The sequence below is a fragment of the Momordica charantia genome, assembly GCF_013281855.1.
Source record: "Momordica charantia cultivar OHB3-1 chromosome 11 unlocalized genomic scaffold, Mcharantia_2.0 BLBB01000011.1, whole genome shotgun sequence".
Taxonomy (NCBI): Eukaryota; Viridiplantae; Streptophyta; class Magnoliopsida; order Cucurbitales; family Cucurbitaceae; genus Momordica; species Momordica charantia.
In genome coordinates, this window is record NW_028275159.1 from 8,730,327 (window position 1) to 8,749,904 (window position 19,578).

Sequence of the window (19,578 nt, forward strand, 5' to 3'; positions counted from 1 at the left end):
GATACTAGAGAGAAAATTGTAACCTATGTTTTTATATATTTTTTTTTTAAATCTTAGCCAATTTTATAAAAAACAAAGCATGGGTTTTGAGAGAAATTGTAAGTCTTAAGAAATTAAATGTAAGTCTCAGTTAGATTTAATTGATATGCACTCATTTGTAAGTCTCAGTTATGATTCATATCATATTTGACTAATACTTTATGAATCTCGCAAGAATTAAACATAATTTGATTTATTAAGGTGGTATCCAATTTCATATGAATCTTGGTCGGATCAGAATTTTGTATATCTCAAAGTCAATAAAAAGCTAAGCATAGTTAAAGTTTTAAGAAATTAAATCACTAAGCCACGCAAGGCAAGTAAATTGTCACGAGTCTGTGACATCTTCCCCACACGCTCGCCTGACAAGAGTGTGCTCAATTCCATTCGCGCTCCTAAGAACATGACATAATATTCCAATGAAAGAAGATAAAGCCTCCTTTCTGATGTCGTCGTCGATCAAGTAAGTTTTTGTGATTGTGATGTATGAAGTTGTGTCATTGATGATGTTAATAATCTCCAAGTAATATGATTCCTGATCCAACCCCATGATTGATAGCTTGGATTTCACCCAGCATTTTGATTCCTTCCAAAATATCTAGTCCTTCAAGTGTTTTAATTAGACATTCCCTCTATAAGTGTTGACAATCAACTACAATGAATTGTCCGTTCAAGTTCTGCACAGCCAATACCCCTGTCTTCACTGTGTCTATCTAGGTTGTATTCAACACGTTGATATGTTTTTCTTGATATAGTTGTAGAAATTTAATTTCTAAATAGTATAAAAATCTTGGATCAACGTTGAATTAGATTTTGAAAAAAATAATAATAAGAAAAGTATCTTTTGTAAAATCTCAATTGATGGTCCATGAGACTTTTATTGCTACAGCTCAAACTAACCAAGATTGGCTGAAACTCTTCGAATGGGAAGACTTTTCTCTAAGGTTTAGGAAAAAAATGTTGACAGAATTTGTTATACAATGTGTGATTTTAGCTTACTCTAGGATGAGCTTAGGCTAACATCTTTAATTTTTATATTTTTAATATTTCGTATATTAAAAGATTAAAATTATCTGAGTTTCATTAAAATATCGTAAATAAAATAAAGTATTTATCCTTAATGTATCAAATATAATAATTTTTTATACCGTGTCTAATTTAATGTACTATCTAATAAATTAAATATTAATTTTAATTTGGCTTTCAATTTAACTGATCTAGAATTGATATTGTGAGTCAGGAGGGGACTTCATGGAGGTACAGTCTAATGATACAGAACTAATCACTTAACCCACTTAATTAATTAATTTTCACTAGTTTAACATAATAACACAATATTACTCTGACTTTTTTTAATAATATTTTATTTTAAACCTATTCCAAATGTATATCATCCATCAAACTACTTTCAAGAAAACTGAAAATCAACCTATATCATTTCATGCTTTTCCAATTGCATGACGTCATGATCTTTAACAAAAATTATGACATGTTGTCTTTTGAAGAGATGACATATGCCAAAATTACAGATAATTATTAGTCTACTATAGTGGTTGTACGAATATTTTTTAATCTAGAGGTCTTAGGATGAAGTCTCCTCTGAACGATCTCTTCAATTTTTCTAAGCATTATTATGAAAATAATATTGATTCAATTGCAAGTACGTATAAATTGAATTTTTCCAATTCTGGAGAAAAGGTCCCATCTTCATCTTGTCCCGTTTCAATTCCCTTATGAACATTCCCAAACTATTTTCACATCCAAACTCCTAAAACTTTTCAAATTTTGAATGCAAATTTTTTTTTTACTGTATTCCCAAATGCCATGCCACCACGAAGAAGATAAAGTTAATAGAAAAAATAAAAAATAAATAAAAGGAGGTATAGGTAGACGACAACACCACGTGGCGCCACGTGATTGGTCTGTCACAGCTCCCACATACCCGGTTGCCGTTACTCGAATTTCTTCCCTGAATGGACCGCTTTGTCATTTTGTCTTTCTACTCACAGAGAGAGAAAGGAAGAAGAAGAAGAAGAGAGAGAGAGACACAGAGAGACACAGAGAGAGAAGCAGAGAGAGAGTTCTTGAGAGAGAGAGAGAGACCGTTAATTTCCGTTAATATATGAAGGAATTTTGAGAGAGAGTTGGGTAAAATGGTTACAGACCAAGAGCTTTCTCAAGCTATTCAATGTCTTCTCCGCGACTCCGCTTCTGCTGCAAACCCTAGCGCTTTCTCCTCGCTTAACGCCGTCGTTCAGGAGCTGGAGACCAAGCTCGGCCTCGACCTGTCTCACAAGGTCGATTTCATCCATGCCCAGATCCAATTCCTCCTCCGTTCTCACCCTTTACATCCTCAACACCACCACCGCCACCACCAACCACCGCCACCACAGCCGCCGCCGCCGCCGCAGAAAGATCTCTTTACCCTTCATCAAACCCCTAATTTCCAATCTGCCCCTTCCCCCACTTCCTCGGCTTTCCATACTTTCACCGCTCAGCCGCCGCCGCCTAAGCCGGACACTGCCGTCGCTCCCACTCTTGCGCCTTCTGACCCGCCCAAGGAAAGGTGGGTTCTCTTTCTTTTCGTCTCTTTTTGGGGTTTCACCCCTTGATTGTTACTTGTTGTTCCTTTTGGGTGTGCGTGAAATTCTTGCTTCTGCCACTGAATCAGTGAAAGAAAGTTTCAGTCTCTTCATTCTTTCGTTTCTGTTTTTCAATGATTACTTCAGCAGTTCAAGGATTAGGGTCAGAAGGCAGTAAAATTGTTCCTTTACTTGTTGTGAATTTTGATACTCTTGGTTAAGGTAGGGGGATTTTGGAGTATAGTTCACTGATTAGTAGGTTTACTCGAAGGTTCAATGTTGTAAATTTTCGATTGGAAGTTGGCGAGTGAGTCCCTGCTTTGTTTTTCCTCTATGTTCAGAAGTTTACTCAGGGTTTCTGGTCATAAACGTGACTTTCTGCTTTTGTCTTGGCTGTTGGAAAAGTAAATTTCCTGTTATGATGTTACGTCAAATGTGTGTACATAGATATCTAGTACGAGCATGTTGGGTTTTCATTTATTTTCTGTTTGTTTCCTTTAAGTGTATTATATGTATATTCTTGTTGCTAGTTTAGAATAACTAGTTGTTAGTCTGGTCAGCAGAGCCATACAACATATATGGACAAAATGTTCTTAGGAATTTGTGTCTTTGGCATTATGCATCAGCACGGAAGCGGGGAGGTAGGGATTTTATTAGATGAGCAATGGAAGCAGTTTAGGTTTACTGGAAATAGATATTGATACAATGCATCTACATGTGATGAGTCTTTCTACCTTGTTTTATCAATATCATAATGACTTTTGACCTTTCAGCAGCATACCCTTGAAAATGACTTACTAGCCTTTGCTAGTACCTTACCAGATGAGAGCCATAAGTATGGCATTTTTTTGTTGTGTACTCTTCTCTTACCTATCCTTGACGCTATCTTGCCAGTAAATATTCTCTAGAGGCATGGAGGAAGAATCTCTCAGTTGGTTTTCAATTTCATGGAAGGGCCATATGTATTATTTACTGTTTTATTCACATATCAAACTAATATATGTTTCTCTAGTTTTGAGAGCCTGAAGATTCATGTTTTGGCCGATAAAATCTCACCTTTACCACTTGATTGCAGTACCCAAACTAAAACTAAGAGAAGAGGAGGCCCGGGGGGTCTAAACAAGCTCTGTGGTGTTTCTCCTGAACTTCAGGCTATTGTTGGGCAACCAGAATTGCCAAGAACTGAGGTTTTTACCCCTTTCTCAGTTCATAATTGTTTGATTCTCAATTTTATTTTCTATGAGGTTCATACGATGTGTCTGTGTTTGGTTCAGATAGTGAAACAGCTATGGGCATACATCAGGAAAAACAACCTACAGGATCCGAGTAACAAAAGGAAAATAATATGCAATGATGAGTTGCGGTTGGTATTTGAAACAGACTGCACCGACATGTTCAAAATGAATAAGTTGCTAGCCAAACACATCATCCCTCTTGAACCTACAAGTAAGTATCCAGTTTTATGCACCCCCGTACCCCCCAGTTATGGAAGAATTAATTGTTTATTTTATAACCCTGTCAGAACCATCAAGTTCTAAGAAGGCGCGAGTGGAGAATGAATCTGGAATTGGTGTAAAAGGTGCAGAATCTAGTATATGTCCTTCTGTGATTATATCCGAAGCTCTTGCAAAATTTTTTGGTGTTGATGGAAGGGAGATGCTCCAAACAGAGGTTCTGAGAAGAATATGGGAGTACATAAAAGTCAATCATCTTGAGGTTGGCAATAAACTATGGAAACTTTCACTTTGTTGAATGCTAACCATTCACCATGCCTTTAATTCTATCCATCATAATATGAGTGTCAAAAAATACTTTCCATGAATCTCCGTTGTACTTTTTGAACTTTTTACTTCAGAATTTTGACTGTCTGTGGCTACCCAACAACATTACCCCGGCTTCATGGTTCTCTGGTTCGTGCATCTATATTTGCATTAGGGTCCTTGATATTTGACTTTTCATTTTTTAGAATGGCCACTTTGTTTTCTCTCATGAAATAAAATCAGATACTGGAACTATTCCTTTCCGAATTTATGTACCTGAGGATTTAAAGAAAAATGCGCTCTCGTTTTATGTAGAGTACTACTGTTTACTTGACAACCAAATTATTTTCAGAATATACATTTTCATTTAGAGTTCAGCTCTTCAACTTGAGACGTCATTTGCCTTTAAAATGCTGCATAGTAATCTTGGGATGTTTTAACCTCCATCATCATTCATTTGCATGATAGATCTTCAATTAATTGACTGATAAGTCGGGTTTTCTTTATAACTCTTAAGTAGATTCTATATCAAACATTATCTAGAATCAAATTGTAATGACTTTTTCTCTACTCGTGTTTTGGGATCTTAAAAACAGGACCCTCTAAACCCAATGGCGGTGTTGTGTGATGCAAAACTCCAAGAACTGTTTGGTTGCGAAAGCATTTCTGCTCTTGGAATCCCAGAAGTTTTAGGCCGCCACCATATATTTAGGAGATCATGATAGCTAATCTACTAGGATGGTTAGTGGATTCTTACTTTCTTATACCATATTACATCTGATATTTAATTTCATTCATACTCTGGAGGAAATTTTCTGTATCTATGTTGTTATAGTTTAACCTTCTCGTTGGCTTCATCATATTCATATGGATGGTCATTTATTTCTTTTGAAGCATATTATTTGATCGATTGAAGTTTCTAGAGTGTTGGAGGCTGCTGATTGATTAACCCATACCTACTTGTGCTATTTATAGAAAATCTAGCTATCAAAAATCCTTGTTGTCTCTCAGGTTTGGACCTTGGGCAGGCGCGCGCCCTTGCATATAGGGGAGCTTACTCCCACTTATCAAAAAAAGAAAAAGAAAAAGAAAATCTAGCTCAAAATTAGGATTTCTTGACTTCTTATACATATAGATCTCTAGTTTATCTAAAATAGTTCTAAAAATATAACAGAACAAATCTGAAACTCTAAAAATACAATGTAGCAATTAGTATTTACCTCTGGTCTGGATGTAATCCTGTACAAAACTTATCCCTTTTGAGTTTATAGATGCCTTATTTGAATGTCTAGAACTTAAGACAGGAAAACGATTTGGAGCTTAGACATTTGATTTGTGCACTCATAGCTTTCTAACCTTTTAGACATTTAATTTGAATTTCAATTGAAATATTGCTTCCTTTTTCCATTTCAAGAAAAGAACCAAAGGATTAGCTTCTTTCTGACTGCTTTTTCTAGCAGTGCCAGCCGTGTTGCATTTTTTACTTTACCTTTAGCTGAAGGACTTGTTTCTTGTCGTCTTCTTTTTCTTTTTCAAAAAGCACCCAAGAATGGACTGGCCAAGAAAACTAATGAGAATGTTGACTCTTGATTGCAGTTGCAGATTGATGGTGTTAGCGACCTATACATAACAGGGCGATGTTTGGAAAAAGTCGATATGGTTTTTTTTTTTTCTTTTAAATGCTGTAATCAGTGATGATAATATTTTGCTTTTGGATCTTATTATATGTTAAGAAGGTAAGGTGTGAACTTGGGGATGTAACAAGATGATGATGATGATGATGATGGGGGCTTGTGGCAGAATTTATTTTGCAATTGCCTGCCTGCCTGCCAAGTCCTTGGGTTTCCATTTGTCTGACTTGGTTATTTAGGTTAGAGTGACCCTGGGAGTTTCTAACATCCATTACACTGCTGATAATGATGGGTAAAATTATGTTATCTACTACTACTCTCTCACTAGTTTGTTAAATATTATGTTTTCTTGTAGTCAATTTTAGCCTTCTACTTTGCTTTCTTCTTTGCATCTGGATCTGGAATATGGTCTGCTGAGACTCTGTTATTTGAAGATTCCTTTTAGTGATAGTATTAGAATGTTGTGTTTAGTTTTTTCTGACAACCTGGAGTCGGAGCAAACCTATGCGGGGTCATCCACTCCCGAGCTTAGGAGACATGAAAGATTTTTCTTGTTAAGCTCGCTCGAATGTTTGAACATGCGACCTGTGGGTTACAGACTTGCAAATGGAGCCGCACCCTTGGAGACAAACATTGTGTTTAGTTGTTCTTTCCTTATCCTTATCATTCTCCTTCTCGCTCTCCCGGGAGTTTGCTTCGTACACATTTCATTTTCGTATTACCAATGAAGGTTGTTTCTTATTTAAAAAAAAAATTTTCCTCCCTTTTAGTGTTCTGACTGGTTTGTAGAATATGGTTCTGGGATATGATTGATTGGTTTTCAAATTTGATAGTTGTTCATATGGAGATGGAGAATCTGCATTTTTCTAAATCTTGGTAATTTGTTGATGACAATTTTGTTTTGGATTTTTTTATTTGTTTTTAATTCTTTTAGTGGGATACTCAAAAGAATGCTTTTGAAATTGAAGCTAGAGCAAAGTTCCATTTTTTCTGCTTTTGAAATCTAGTTAATACAAGTTGTCAAAATGTTAACACGTGAGTTCACACTATTACTTTTAAAGTTAAAATTTAGTTTTTTAAATTAATAATTAATTTGTCTTATCTTTTAATTTAATCTTTTGATGGAGGCGTAAAACATTGTAGTAGTGAAAAAGAAATATTAAGCATATGAATTTATAAGTTGAAAATAAAAAAAATATTATAATGTTTATTTGAATTAAACTATTCCCCTTTTTGACTTTCACCACCAAACAAAACATAGACAGTGGGCTTGTGTCTCAACAGTTTTTCCTGCAAATTATCATATTCTAAAGTTTTAATTTTATCTTCGTCACTATAATCCCTAATCTTTGATTAAATATCTTGAAACATGTTAATTATATTCTATTATAGTCCCTATACTTTAGTTAAACAATACCCATTATTCCTATAATCATAACAAGGAGAGGAGAGAGAAAGAAGAGATAAAAATGAAAAAAAAAAAAAGAGTCAGATAATCTTAAAATAATATAAAAAAGAATAAATATATAATTCATCAATGCTACGTCAACATTTTGTTAGCAAATAGAAACTTAACAATGGACCAAAAAATTTAAATACTATTTTACCCTCCATACTTTTAACTTTGGTTAATTTTAGTCGTTTTGATCCCTATACTTTTAAAAAAGTGACTATTTTAGTCCATACACAATAGAAATCATGTTAAACTTACAATCTAAAGAAATAAGATAAAAAATGAAAACGAAAGGATAAAAATAATCACTTTTTAAATTGAAAGGAATAAAGTATAATAACTAAACTGAATAGTACAGGATCAAAATATACTATTACTACATTCATGCTACATGCTAGTTTGAACATTTTTTCTTTTAAGTACAATAAATCGGTTGTGTGAAAGTTTGAACCTCCGACCATAAGGAAATGAGTAATGTCAATCACCGCTGATCGGTCCTAGTGAAAATATAATATATAAAGAGATAGAGATTGAAAACCAACCCGTGACTCACAAACAGACTGGTTCTTCACGTGAAACATCTAAAACTTCACAAAACAATCCTCAAAATCCAAACTTTTCCCCACAAAAATCCCTATAAAAGCCCCCCCACCTTCTTCCCAATTCCCATCCATCAAATTTTCAAGCTTCTAACATTCCAATATCATCCATCATATCAATGGCGGCCTGTGGAAAAATGGTGGCTGTTCTGTTCTTGGCTCTGCTTCTGTCCGGCGCCGAGGCGTCCCCCTTGTGCAAGATCGACACCAAGGACCTCGCCGTGTGCCGGCCCGCGGTGACCACGGTCCCGGGCCAACCGCTGCCGCTGCCGACCGAGGCCTGCTGCGGAGTGGTCCATCGGGCCGACCTCAAGTGTCTCTGCAACCTCAAGTCTCTCCTCCCGGCCGTCGGGATCGATACTGCTAATGCTATGGCATTGCCCCCCAAATGTGGCATCCAAGCCCCACCCGAGTGTCATGTTTAGAGTCGGTTTGGTAACGTTTATGTTTGTTTATTATTCCTTTTTATCCTTCCTTGTTAGATGTGTTATAGTTTTTGTGGATGGTTTTTTTTTTTTTTTAAATTTAGTTTTATTGTTTTAAAGGATTTCAGCTTAAAAGATTATCTTGTTTTATGTCAAATTGGTTGATAAAAATTTAAAAGAATCAAGTAGTTTACTTAAAAAGAAGAAAATAAATAGTTCTTATAGACGCTTTTACGTTACTAGTAAATTTATTATCAATCAATTTTAATATTTTCAATATAATTAAAAATGGTTAAAATATTAAGACCTAAATTGAAAATTTTTAAACAATAATAAAACACCTCAAACATTAGAGAGAAATACTTTTATATATATATATAAACCCTAAACCCTAAACCCTATATATATATTTCATCATTTTTATTTATAAAACAAATAAAAAAAATATGAGAAGAAAAACATAACATGATTATTTTGATTATTGAATTAAAAAAGATTAAATCCTATTTGAAACTTAATGTTTAAAATTTGATTGAATAAGAAATTTTACTTAAAAAGATAGTTACAAAACATAATTATATTATAAATTTGTTTGGTTAAACAAGAAACAAAAATATTATCTGAGTATCGTCTTCTTCAAATTTCTCTAGTAACGTCATCATCGTTTATGAGTCTTAAACACGGTGTTGCACTCCGTCTCTCTCATCTTTCTCTCTCTACATGACAGGTGCATGAAAGCTCATCTCATGGAGTTGGAAATGGAAAAACTAGAGTGATCTTTGATATGGCCATGTGTTTTTAGACTTCCATTTTTGTGTGTTTATTTCATATTTGTTGGTTTAGAGAGAGAATATTTTCTCCTTCCCTGGTCTTGCTTTATAGGAGCAAAAGTCTAATTTGTATCGATAAATTATTATTGTGTTAACATATTTGAATATTATGTCACTCAATACTACCAAATTTCCCATCAAATTTGCAAATCCATTTCTTTCAAATGGTAGCATATCCATATGACAAAATAAACAATCTAATAATAGTATCAACTTTATTGAGACTTCTAATAGATTAAGAGTAGAATCTAAAGATTATATTTATGGGTATTTGCCAACATAAATTATGCTAATTATCGATGAACTATGTTCGCTTTGACTTTTTTCAGTATAACATGTGGGAGTGGAGAATTCAAATCACATCATCTTAAAAATATATGTCAATTACCGAAGAGTTATATTCGCTTTGACAAGCAACATAAATAAATTAACTTAGGCATATTCAACCTAAAATATCTATACCCAGTTTTCTTTAATGGACTAGGAGAATTAGTATGTTTTTAATAAAAAACTAGCCAAATAAATAATTATCCATGCTAACATTTTAACAAATAATTCATATATATAAAAATTTCAAAAATAAAGATTGAACCAGCAATTACTTTATCCTGCTCCACTGACTTATCCGTGTCACATAAATAATCAATAAATTTATCCTCAATGATAAATCCAACCTGAAAAGCCGATGGTCATTGGCGATAGGAAAGTCCAGTACTACAAACAAGACAAATGGAACAATGAATCAAGAAGGGCAATTTAAATACACTGCTCCCACCTCCCACTTGCAATAAATCAACATAATGAGTTCCTGTCCCCATCTGACGAGGATAGATTCTCCTCTCAACTTGTGGCTAAGAATTAGAGAGAGGCAGTGAGTCCCAATCAGACCACAAGTCCATTTATGATGCCAACAATCAAAGAACTTAAGAAGAGGCCCTGTTCTGAATCAAGAAAGACAGACTAATAGTTCCAGCTCAATGATCATATATAAACAAGATGATTCTGTATGTGTATATATATGTGTGTATAAAAAGACAAATGGTAGTACATGTTCCTTGATTTCTCAGAAAAACATATGCGCTATTTACATGTGACCCAAAGTTCTGTCTAGAAAGAGCACATTCAGTCAGTTTCCAACCAACATTTCCATGGCAGTTTTCACTGCGCTCCATTTCGACAACCAAAATGACCGCATCTTTTACACTGCCCAACATTCCAAGGTTCTAAATTAGTAATCAACAAGAATTGGAACATTTTAGTGTGTTCGAACAGAGTTGTGCTACTTTGCTCGTGTGTTCTAACATCTGGAATGACTGGGTTGGTTGTTGCGACTGGGTTGGTTGTTGTGAGGCCCTCCGAATAGAGGTCTCATGTAGGTATCATCAAATTTCCTCCAAAAGTAATGTATGGTGTAAACAGGCCTCTCTATTAACATCGACAAACTGTCCTTTGCACGAAGCACGTTGGTTGCAGCAGACTCTTCCATGGAGAGCAAAGGGAGAGTTATATCCTCTTCTGTGAACTTCGGTCCGGAATTGCTTGCACGGTTAGTTTCTTGGTTGTGGGGAAGCAGACATCTTATGAGTGGCTTTGTTAGAAATCCAAATACCTGAATTTGATAACAAAAAATGTATTGAGGGTATAGGCAATTCACGACATTGCTACTCTTCCTAAGTAGGTCTTTGTAAAACAAGTACAAATTATGAACCAAAGAATAATTAGAAAATACACATTAAGAAGATTGAACATGTTCGTACCACCGTAGTGAAGAGTACAACAACCGTAGTGTTGGTAATCATCGCTGCATGTGTCGGATCCAACGTAACCCCAGAATATGTGAACTTCAAAATACATAAGCATTTCCGGTGCCTCATATATCAGAAAATGATATTCCCCAGGTATTATTTGATATCCATGAACAGCTCTAATTAGAAATCAAGGCTCACCTGTTTGAAAGCCAGAGCAATGGAAACAGCACCTCTCATTAGTCCAGCCCACCATATTATGATCTGTACAATTTCACCAGTTCATAGATCAGCAATATTGGTGTAGTTCTCACGATTCCATGCTTAAAAGGTTGTGGCACTCACAAGAAGACACTGACCTGTTGTCTGAACGTGATCGTAGAAGACGATGATCTATCCTCACGCTTATTGCAGTAATTGGATATAGCAGATAGGGGAAATACAAAGGCCACACGACCAAGCAATATCAAGAAGATTATAGTGCTGTACGTACCAAGTAGCTTCCACAAACTGCCAAAATTTTTTAGGGAAAAAGAAAGATATTAGGAACAAGTGACATATTCTAACATTGCCACATAATCAAACAGGTAACACTGTCAAGATAGTTAGATAGGTACCCGTCATTTTTCAAAAATCGGGAATTCTACACACTATGAATATATGAAAGTCCCCTAACGCATTGCGTATGTTAATGGAACAAGAGTGTTAATTTGTCTTTTTTGTACAATTTGCATATATTGGATTACTACCTGTGGCAATTACGGTATATTTAAGATTTAATCTTCAAAAAACAAATCTAACCCTGAACTTGTTCGGCACGTGCCCCCATAGCTGATGTGGATTTTTACCCTACTCCAGGTTTAAGAACAAGAAATACTTTTTAAGCATATCTTTCACAATGTTGTTTTGTGTAATAACAGATGTCCATAAGCATATTGAGTGGTTCTAGGTGGTGATATAGTTTCAGCAAAACTTTTTGTAACCACTCCCTTTGTCTATCCCTCACAATTGGAAGGCTTTCATGTCTTAGCTCCTTTTTGGGGAGGGGTTTTCTCTACCCCTTAGGCTGTTCTCTTTTGTGATTAATACATATTCTCTCTGTTTCTTATATAAAAAAAAAATAATAATAAGCATATTGAGTGGTTAGATAGCAAGGGAAGTTTTCTCCACTTACCATTTGATTTTAGGAAAACACCATCATTATGGTACACGCAGTTGGAGAGTTATTTAACATGGGAATGGGAACATGTGACCCTTGAAGCCTAGAAAGTAGAAACTTGAAGCCTAGGCATGCAAAGTACTTCCATGTGGGAGCCATTGACACTCCAAAACCCAATAAACACGAATTCCAATTGTCCAAAAATGTTACCTTTCTCATTTCATTTTATCCGTCTTTTCATCATAACAAAAGGTTATTTTAAGGGAAAGAAAATAAAGACCCAAGTTCAATTGAATAATATTTTTTACTGTTTATGATCAATAACTATAACTTTTATTATTAGCTTTCCTTTTTGATATCCGTGAGTGTTTGCACACACTTTGATTAATCTCATGAGACAACCGCCCAACCCTACAACATTTTGGCAAAGGTAATTATTAGGATATTAAATCCTAGGTAGGTGGTCATCATTGTTTTGAACTCATTCTCTCTACTATTTTCATTGACCCTTATTGACCACTAGGGCCACACCATAATGGTTCTCAAATCAAACTATTTATTAGGTGTTTTTTAGTTCAAAAAGTGAAGGTAACGAAATCTAACTTTCTAGCCCCAAGTAAGGTAGGTGTGTTAATAAAACAAAAGAAAGCTCAATTATGGTTTTTACTTTTTATCTCTAAATCATATATAAGATTTGAATTTGTCCTCAAGGCGTCATAAGTTTTAAGTATACTTTTAAAGTTTTCAATTATTTTAAGTTCCCAAGCTAGCTCCATTTAAAGTCTCTTTAAAGAGACACGTGGCACTTGCAGATTGTAACAATTTTTCAACAAACAATACATCAATGTAAATTTGATCCTCATTTTAAAAATTTTCAAATATCCCTGATCGTGTTGACTTGGCACTCCAATTTCTACCTTTGTTTTCATAAAGAAAAAAAATTAAGGCTTGATCTTCCAACTGAATCTCATTCTGATCATTCCAAGCATGCACGTTTAAAGGGGGGAAATAAAGATACAAGTAAATAGCTAATAAGAGTGATCAAAGTAAAGTAATCCTTTCTGTCTACTGGTCTCTATAATTTTGCCCATTAACCTCCTTTGTCTTTTTCCTTACATTAGGTCTATTGTCTTATCTCACTAGGGGTGAATTACACAAAAAGCTTAAGAGATGATAAGAAGAGAAGGGTGAGTATCCATTATTCCATTTTTTAATGTTAGGTCATTGGCCAAAAAGAGACCTTAGAAGTTATAACACAGTAAAAAGAAAATGTAAAAATTGAGAGAAATGGCCACCATCATGAGAACATTTGCAATCCAAATTATCCTTTTAAGACTTACAAGACAGCTTCATGGAATATAAATAAGAAAGCACGGTGAATTGGCACCTTAATTTAGTGATCTTCCACTTTTCAATGTCAAGAGCATCCATGCCCACATAAAGAAATATTGCAGTTTCGGCAACAAATGACATCATTGCAAATACATGCCTGGCGTAAAAAAGTCATAAGGATGATTACAAAAACCATTGGAACATAGAAATTGTTACCTTCAGCATGCAGCTTGAGGATCTGTCGATACTTGCCTGGTGGTAATTCTTGAACTATCAGTAACGTTATAATATGCATAGTGCGACATGATAATCCCACAAAAGAAAACTGTGAGAATTCCGCTCAACTCCAGTAGCTGTAAAATGAAACAAAAGCTGAACCACAATAATGATTTTAATTTTTCTAACCAATAATTAAAGCAAATTACATCATTTGCAAAAATGGAAAATCAACTATGACCTTACAGTTGAGTGCTACTTGTGATGACCTATCTCTAACCACTGTTAAAAATTGACCGTTAATTATTTTTTTTAAAAAAATTATCTGTTTTTGCATTTCACTTCCTTAGTTGTCAAACATTTGATAGTAGCGCTCGCCGGTTAGGACCTAAATATTTTCCATCTAATGATTAGATAATAGGATATACAAGAATATTAATTGGAAATATTAAGAAGCGCATATTAGCTAAAAAGTGCTTAGCAAAGCAGTTATAAATGCAATTGGGTGAAAGGGAGGCAGGCAGAATTTTGGAGTAGTTTTAGGAGAGTCCAGACCACTACGAGTTTCGGATATTATAATTTTCCTTTCTTACTTCAATACTACTTTCTGTAAAATTACCTTTCAGTTTCTGGTTCCTATCAATTTTTCATTCATATATCAAGCCATTGCCTAACTAGAGGTTGTTATTTATAACATTCTGTGACTAAGTAGTACATTTTTTAGCATAACACCATAAATCATGTGTTTTTGAAGGAAATATTATGATAAACACATAGATCCAGTGCAGCATGTATCACTATTTCTGAACTGCAACTATCCTCAACCACATGAAGAAAGCAAAGATCAAAGAGAAACTTTGAAAATTATGTTTAATTGTCCATAGATTTGAAAATTTTTATAGAGGAATACTCTGAAGCTGCGAGAAAGAGATTCTTTAAACAGTGATAATGCCAAAACCAAAGGAAGGTAAGCTGGGTTTATCTGCGGATACTAGCTTCAGTAAAATCTGGATCTAAAATAAAAATTCATTTGCCAATTAAAACCATGTAAACATATTTACCTCTGCTAGCATGTACGACAGGTAAGCCATTAAAACCATTATTGCAAGCTCACGCACACTTGAATGTCTGTAAGCATATACGGGTTCGGATTTACACTCAGATTGGGCTGCCTAGTCCTACTTTGACAATGTGTCACAATTGGTATGTTAAGATACAAACCAGTACTAACCTCCCGAAGTATAAGGATTTGAGAATAAATGCTGTAAGAAGCCCAGTCTGCAGAAGAAGTAAACGAAAGCAATGTAATTATTCTACTAGATGAAAATTATTGAATGGAAACATTTTCCAAACATAATTTAATTATAGCCGAACAGAAACTAAAGGGTTAGTGCTAGCCATATGCATCAAAATTTATCTGTCCATTTCTTTTATGTTTTATTATGATAATCAATATCTGAATTCTGGACCACCTTCCACGAACCTTGATTATTCTCATGGGATAGATCAAAGGACCTACAACATCAAGCTATCGAGAAACGCCATCATCTTTATCCTAGGCAGGTGGGGTTTGAACCCTTGTGGTCCCCAAAGTCTAAAATCCCTTCCCCAACCCTTTTTACTACTAGGCTAACCCATAGTGGTTGAGATTTAAAACTATATCATTTGAAAATAACTCTTTTACACTGCATTAGGCAAGGTGCATTTTACATCACCCTTTTTTTTCAATAACAGACGAATTTCCGTTGAACAAGTGTAAAATAGAAGGCTAGAAGAGAGATTGATCCAACTTGCTTTCAGGGTGAGCTTGCAAACAGTAAGATGTGAGGGGTCCGTGCCTTCTTCAGATAGATAGAGCTCTCTTTTAATCCATAAGAAGAAGACGAAATTGGCTATAATTGAATAAGGAACCTGTTCCTTAGAGCTGGCTGGATCAAATATTAAATTGGCCTGGCTTGATCAAGTTTATACTGGTAAGAGGCACAAGAAGAGTAGAGAATTGGTAAAGATCCCTTTATTCCTCTCAAAAAAATCTCTCAAATAATCTATCTGGTAGTGTTTAGTCACGGAATACTTGGTCTACTTTGTAAGGTGGTGGTGACCAGAAAACATAGGAAAGGAAATCCTTAGAGAGATCTAGGGAAAACCGTAGACAAACCAAAGGCACAGAGCAACTTAACTCCAGCAAGGAAGAAGTGGTTAGCGGTTTCTGCACCCAGTTGGAGAGAAAGAAACATTAGGTTTCCTGGCCAAAACCTGTCTTATGCATTGAGACCCCTCAGCAGAAGATTCCACATAAAATCAGGGATTTAATATTCCAAATGAAAGCATAAAGAAGGAAGAGCGGCCTTGCCTAGGGATAAATTGAAGAACAAGAATTTAGATGAGAAAGACCAAGATTTATTGCACGTCCCAGTCCTAGCATCTTTTTCTTTAGCAAGGTGAAAGTTATCAAGCTTGTCTATCAGTAGCAGTTTCATACCGGAACCACGAAACATTAATTCTGAAACTACCAATTTTTCAATCAAAACAAGTTCTTTAATTTGTTAGAAATATCCAAAAATGGAGCATCAAAATAGAAAAAATAAGAGAACACCAAATTAATGCATAAAAAATTAATCCCTCAATCTCCCAAAAATTCAGGAGTTTTTGCAATACAACCAGAAGCATAAGTATACAAATTGCATCTAGACTAGCACATGGACATTAGCTATATCGGTAACACTTTATGAAGTCAAGTTCAAGCTTACCGTCACTCCAAGGACAGTGCTAGTTGAAAATAAGTAACAAAAGTCTCCAAAAAGATGAAGGGCTGTCTTGTTGTTAAGCCTAGTGATATCGATCTTCTGAACTGCATTGAAGAGGACAACTGATGTTGCATCATTCACCACTCCTTCCCCAAAGACTAGGCTGTATAGTAAAGGTGTTTCCTCTTGATGTAGTACCTGAATGAAGTACCATCAGTAATAGAAAATTCCACGGAAATAAAACATGAGAGTGCAACCGTAGGTCATGGAATTTGATACTGGTGATTATGAGAAAGAGAATGGTTGCAGAGAAAGCTAACCTGCAGGGTGCATACTGTATCCGTGGATGAAAAAATAGCACCTACAGCTGAATCAAGAAAAGAAAAATCTTCATTCAACTACCCTGTAACTGCATTGGTCTAATTGGCATCAATTGCATACGGCTATTAATTAGCTTTTCAAAATTCAGTCTCACCAACATAGTCCCGCACCGACAGACCATGAAAGCCAATCCTGGGAAACAGCCACCGACTGCCTAATCAATGCACAAAGGATCATTTCACGTAAATCAAATTTTTTTATAGTGACCCAACATTACACTATTGAATTAAGATTTGGCTCATACCAGCCGTTATGATGAGTGCAGATATAAAAACACCAACAACCCCAAATAGCATAATGGTCAAGAAGTTATGGAAGAACTGCTTCTTTTTCACCTGAAATCTGCAGACATGAAGATAAGCGAGTGAAACATTCGTTAAGCACACATGAAGTATAAAAAGGTACGACCAGAAACCTGTACGAACCCAGCATTGAAAATTATTGGCGGAAGGAGATATATGAAGAACACTTCTTCATTAAAAGTTAGAATATGAGAATTTTTCCCCTCGCTACTGAACAATATGATCAATCCAGTAATACCTCCCTGTTTAAACAGAAAACTTAGAATAAGAAAACAATCACCATCGTTGTATAATCACAACTATGGAAGCAGAAGAGAAATCCCGTCGTCAATATTCCGACAGGAATGCTTGTGAGTAATTAAGGATATTAATAGAATAGTAAAGGTAGGAGGCTATTGTAATATCAACATCCTGATCTCCATTGATAGGAGGCTGAAATGTAAAACCATACGGGCTTAGACCAAAGACAAGATTTAATTATCCCAAGATAGACAATATGGTACTACGATATTATGAAGATATGGAGACGTGACATAGAAGTTCATGCACTATAAAACCTACACAGTGCTATTAAGAGGCATAAAAACATCTATTTCCATATATTAAACTTGTTAGGACAATTCCCACATCACTTTGATATTGGTTTCACTCATAAGGCCCACAACACGCATGTACAAATCACTCAATCATCTATCGTGGCATGTATAACCTTTCAGACAAAGTAAAGATTATGAAGTCATATCCAGCACAATCAAGCAAGTGGGTATACTCTGTTTTCTTCAAGAGTTGGAAAAAAATGAGAGCAAACGACAGAAGAATCGATGATGAAGCCAAATACGAGGAGATATAGAGAAGCAGAAGAGAGTATACAATGATAATGGCGGTGATGGATTCATTGACCCATCGATTTTCTTCGAGCAAGTGGCCAATGACCAAACACAAACAGAGAACAGCGACGAACAGCGTCAAGGGGACAACCTGGGCGTGGTCGCTGCCGATGTTTTGCAGAGTCTGGAGAACTCCCATTTGTCTCCGTCGATTCAAATCTCCGGCGAGGTCCGGAAGGCGTTAACATGGAACGAAGAAGGTGACGATCGGTGAGAGCGAGAGTGAGAGATTTGCCGCGCAGTGGAACAGAGTGGTTAGGGAAAATTGTGACTGACACGTGTGAAGAGATGAAAACAGTTCAGCACACGTGTTTGGTGCTCAACATATCATATGGACACGCCAAACATTCTCTATTTTATTTTAAATATTAAATATATATTTTTCTCGGGTATTTTTTTGTATTTCTTTAGAAAAATAATTAAAATACTATTTCGATATTTAATTGTAATGCTCTAGGTCCAGGTGGAGCCAAACACACTTAACATTTAGAGTTGTTATAACAGAGATAACGAACTATATTTAGTCTTTTAATAATTTTGTTTTTATAGATTAATCTTATTTACCAAGTATTTGTAGGATCGATATGACAACACTACCGTGGTGAATAGGATTGTTTACGAACTTGTAGATTTAAAAAAATTGTTTTAAGAATAATTAAAAATCAAGCGAAATTTAAATGAACAAATTAAAGTGTAGAGAGATGACACCATGGTTCGGAAGTCCCTACTCCACCCTCCAAGATTCCTTCTCGGTATTTTACTGCAACCGCTCTCTTGCGGGTGAGAACCAAACCGATCGACCTTCTCTTTGTCCTAGCTAAAAAGAAACCCACGATCATTTTAACTAGTTTAGAATCTAACCAATGTTTTCTCACGACCAGGTATACTCACACCTTAATACAAAACCCAAAATGTGAAATAGGTAAATACAAATAAAATACCTAGGTAGATTTACAAATTCCACACTGAAACAATAGCTAAAAAGCTACACTCTAATCACACAAAAAAATATGGACTACTTTTTGTGTGAGGAGAATGAAAATGAGAGCACAATAACTTGAAGGGAGAAAGATGTTTGCTTTGATAATTGGTGTGAATAATGATGAAATTTGATGACTTTGAATAGAGTTTTGAAGATGAAATTTGGCCGTTGTATTTAGGGCAACAAAGGATGGATGATGGAGATCAAAAGTCGAGATAAAGAAAAGAATGAAGAGAATTATGGAGATTTGGACAAATTACGTGAAATTGAGACAAGATTGTGGAATTGAGAGAATTGTGGGGTCATCACATGATCTATCCATGTCATCCACCACATCACCAAATTTATTGATGCCACGTTACTGCCACATCATTGCCACAGTGGCATAATTTGACTGTTAGATGTTACGTCACCTGCCACATGTGCTTTTTATTCCCCAACTTGTTTTGACTATAATTTATTCGTTTAAACTCTGATTTCAAAATGCGTTGAATTCGTCTTTCCAAGC

General features: G+C 35.3%; 3 protein-coding genes across 3 annotated transcripts; 2 read left to right on the forward strand and 1 right to left on the reverse strand.

The window, feature by feature from the left end:
- The first annotated feature begins 2,048 nt into the window (after positions 1-2,048).
- LOC111010586 (SWIB complex BAF60b domain-containing protein) lies at positions 2,049-6,371 on the forward strand. The gene is made up of 6 exons (XM_022284056.2): positions 2,049-2,605; positions 3,697-3,808; positions 3,896-4,067; positions 4,144-4,337; positions 4,978-5,122; positions 5,978-6,371. The coding sequence occupies exons 1-5, from the start codon at positions 2,193-2,195 to the stop codon at positions 5,101-5,103; spliced, it is 1,017 nt and encodes a 338-aa protein (XP_022139748.1). The 5' UTR covers positions 2,049-2,192; the 3' UTR covers positions 5,104-5,122; positions 5,978-6,371.
- A 1,669-nt stretch (positions 6,372-8,040) lies between these two features.
- Positions 8,041-9,461, forward strand: LOC148208077 (putative lipid-transfer protein DIR1). Its single transcript, XM_088119432.1, has 2 exons — positions 8,041-8,499; positions 9,217-9,461. The coding sequence occupies exon 1, from the start codon at positions 8,184-8,186 to the stop codon at positions 8,487-8,489; it is 306 nt and encodes a 101-aa protein (XP_087975558.1). The 5' UTR covers positions 8,041-8,183; the 3' UTR covers positions 8,490-8,499; positions 9,217-9,461.
- Positions 9,462-10,303: 842 nt separating this feature from the next.
- Positions 10,304-18,324, reverse strand: NHX3 (Na+/H+ (sodium hydrogen) exchanger 3). The gene is made up of 14 exons (XM_022283830.2): positions 18,072-18,324; positions 17,325-17,443; positions 17,144-17,241; positions 16,994-17,053; positions 16,839-16,885; positions 16,522-16,716; positions 15,003-15,049; positions 14,833-14,899; positions 13,808-13,908; positions 13,611-13,712; positions 11,424-11,574; positions 11,266-11,328; positions 11,077-11,160; positions 10,304-10,928 (listed from the first exon to the last, which is right to left on the reverse strand). Exons 1-14 carry the CDS (start codon positions 18,225-18,227, stop codon positions 10,617-10,619), a joined length of 1,602 nt encoding a protein of 533 aa, XP_022139522.1. The 5' UTR covers positions 18,228-18,324; the 3' UTR covers positions 10,304-10,616.
- Between the last annotated feature and the right edge of the window lie 1,254 nt (positions 18,325-19,578).

What these genes read in the sequence shown, in the direction of transcription:
- LOC111010586 (XM_022284056.2), top strand. Translation starts at nt 2,193, where the DNA reads ATGGTTACAGACCAAGAGCTTTCTCAAGCTATTCAATGTCTTCTCCGC. An exon ending in CATCCCTCTTGAACCTACAA is followed by an intron (nt 4,068 to 4,143) that starts GTAAGTATCCAG and finishes TAACCCTGTCAG; the next exon opens with AACCATCAAGTTCTAAGAAG. An exon ending in TAAAAGTCAATCATCTTGAG is followed by an intron (nt 4,338 to 4,977) that starts GTTGGCAATAAA and finishes TCTTAAAAACAG; the next exon opens with GACCCTCTAAACCCAATGGC.
- LOC148208077 (XM_088119432.1), top strand. Translation starts at nt 8,184, where the DNA reads ATGGCGGCCTGTGGAAAAATGGTGGCTGTTCTGTTCTTGGCTCTGCTT.
- NHX3 (XM_022283830.2), bottom strand. Translation starts at nt 18,227, where the DNA reads ATGGGAGTTCTCCAGACTCTGCAAAACATCGGCAGCGACCACGCCCAG. An exon ending in CCATCACCGCCATTATCATT is followed by an intron (nt 17,444 to 18,071) that starts GTATACTCTCTT and finishes CTGTTTAAACAG; the next exon opens with GGAGGTATTACTGGATTGAT. An exon ending in TTGCTCTGGCTTTCAAACAG is followed by an intron (nt 11,161 to 11,265) that starts GTGAGCCTTGAT and finishes TGTATTTTGAAG; the next exon opens with TTCACATATTCTGGGGTTAC.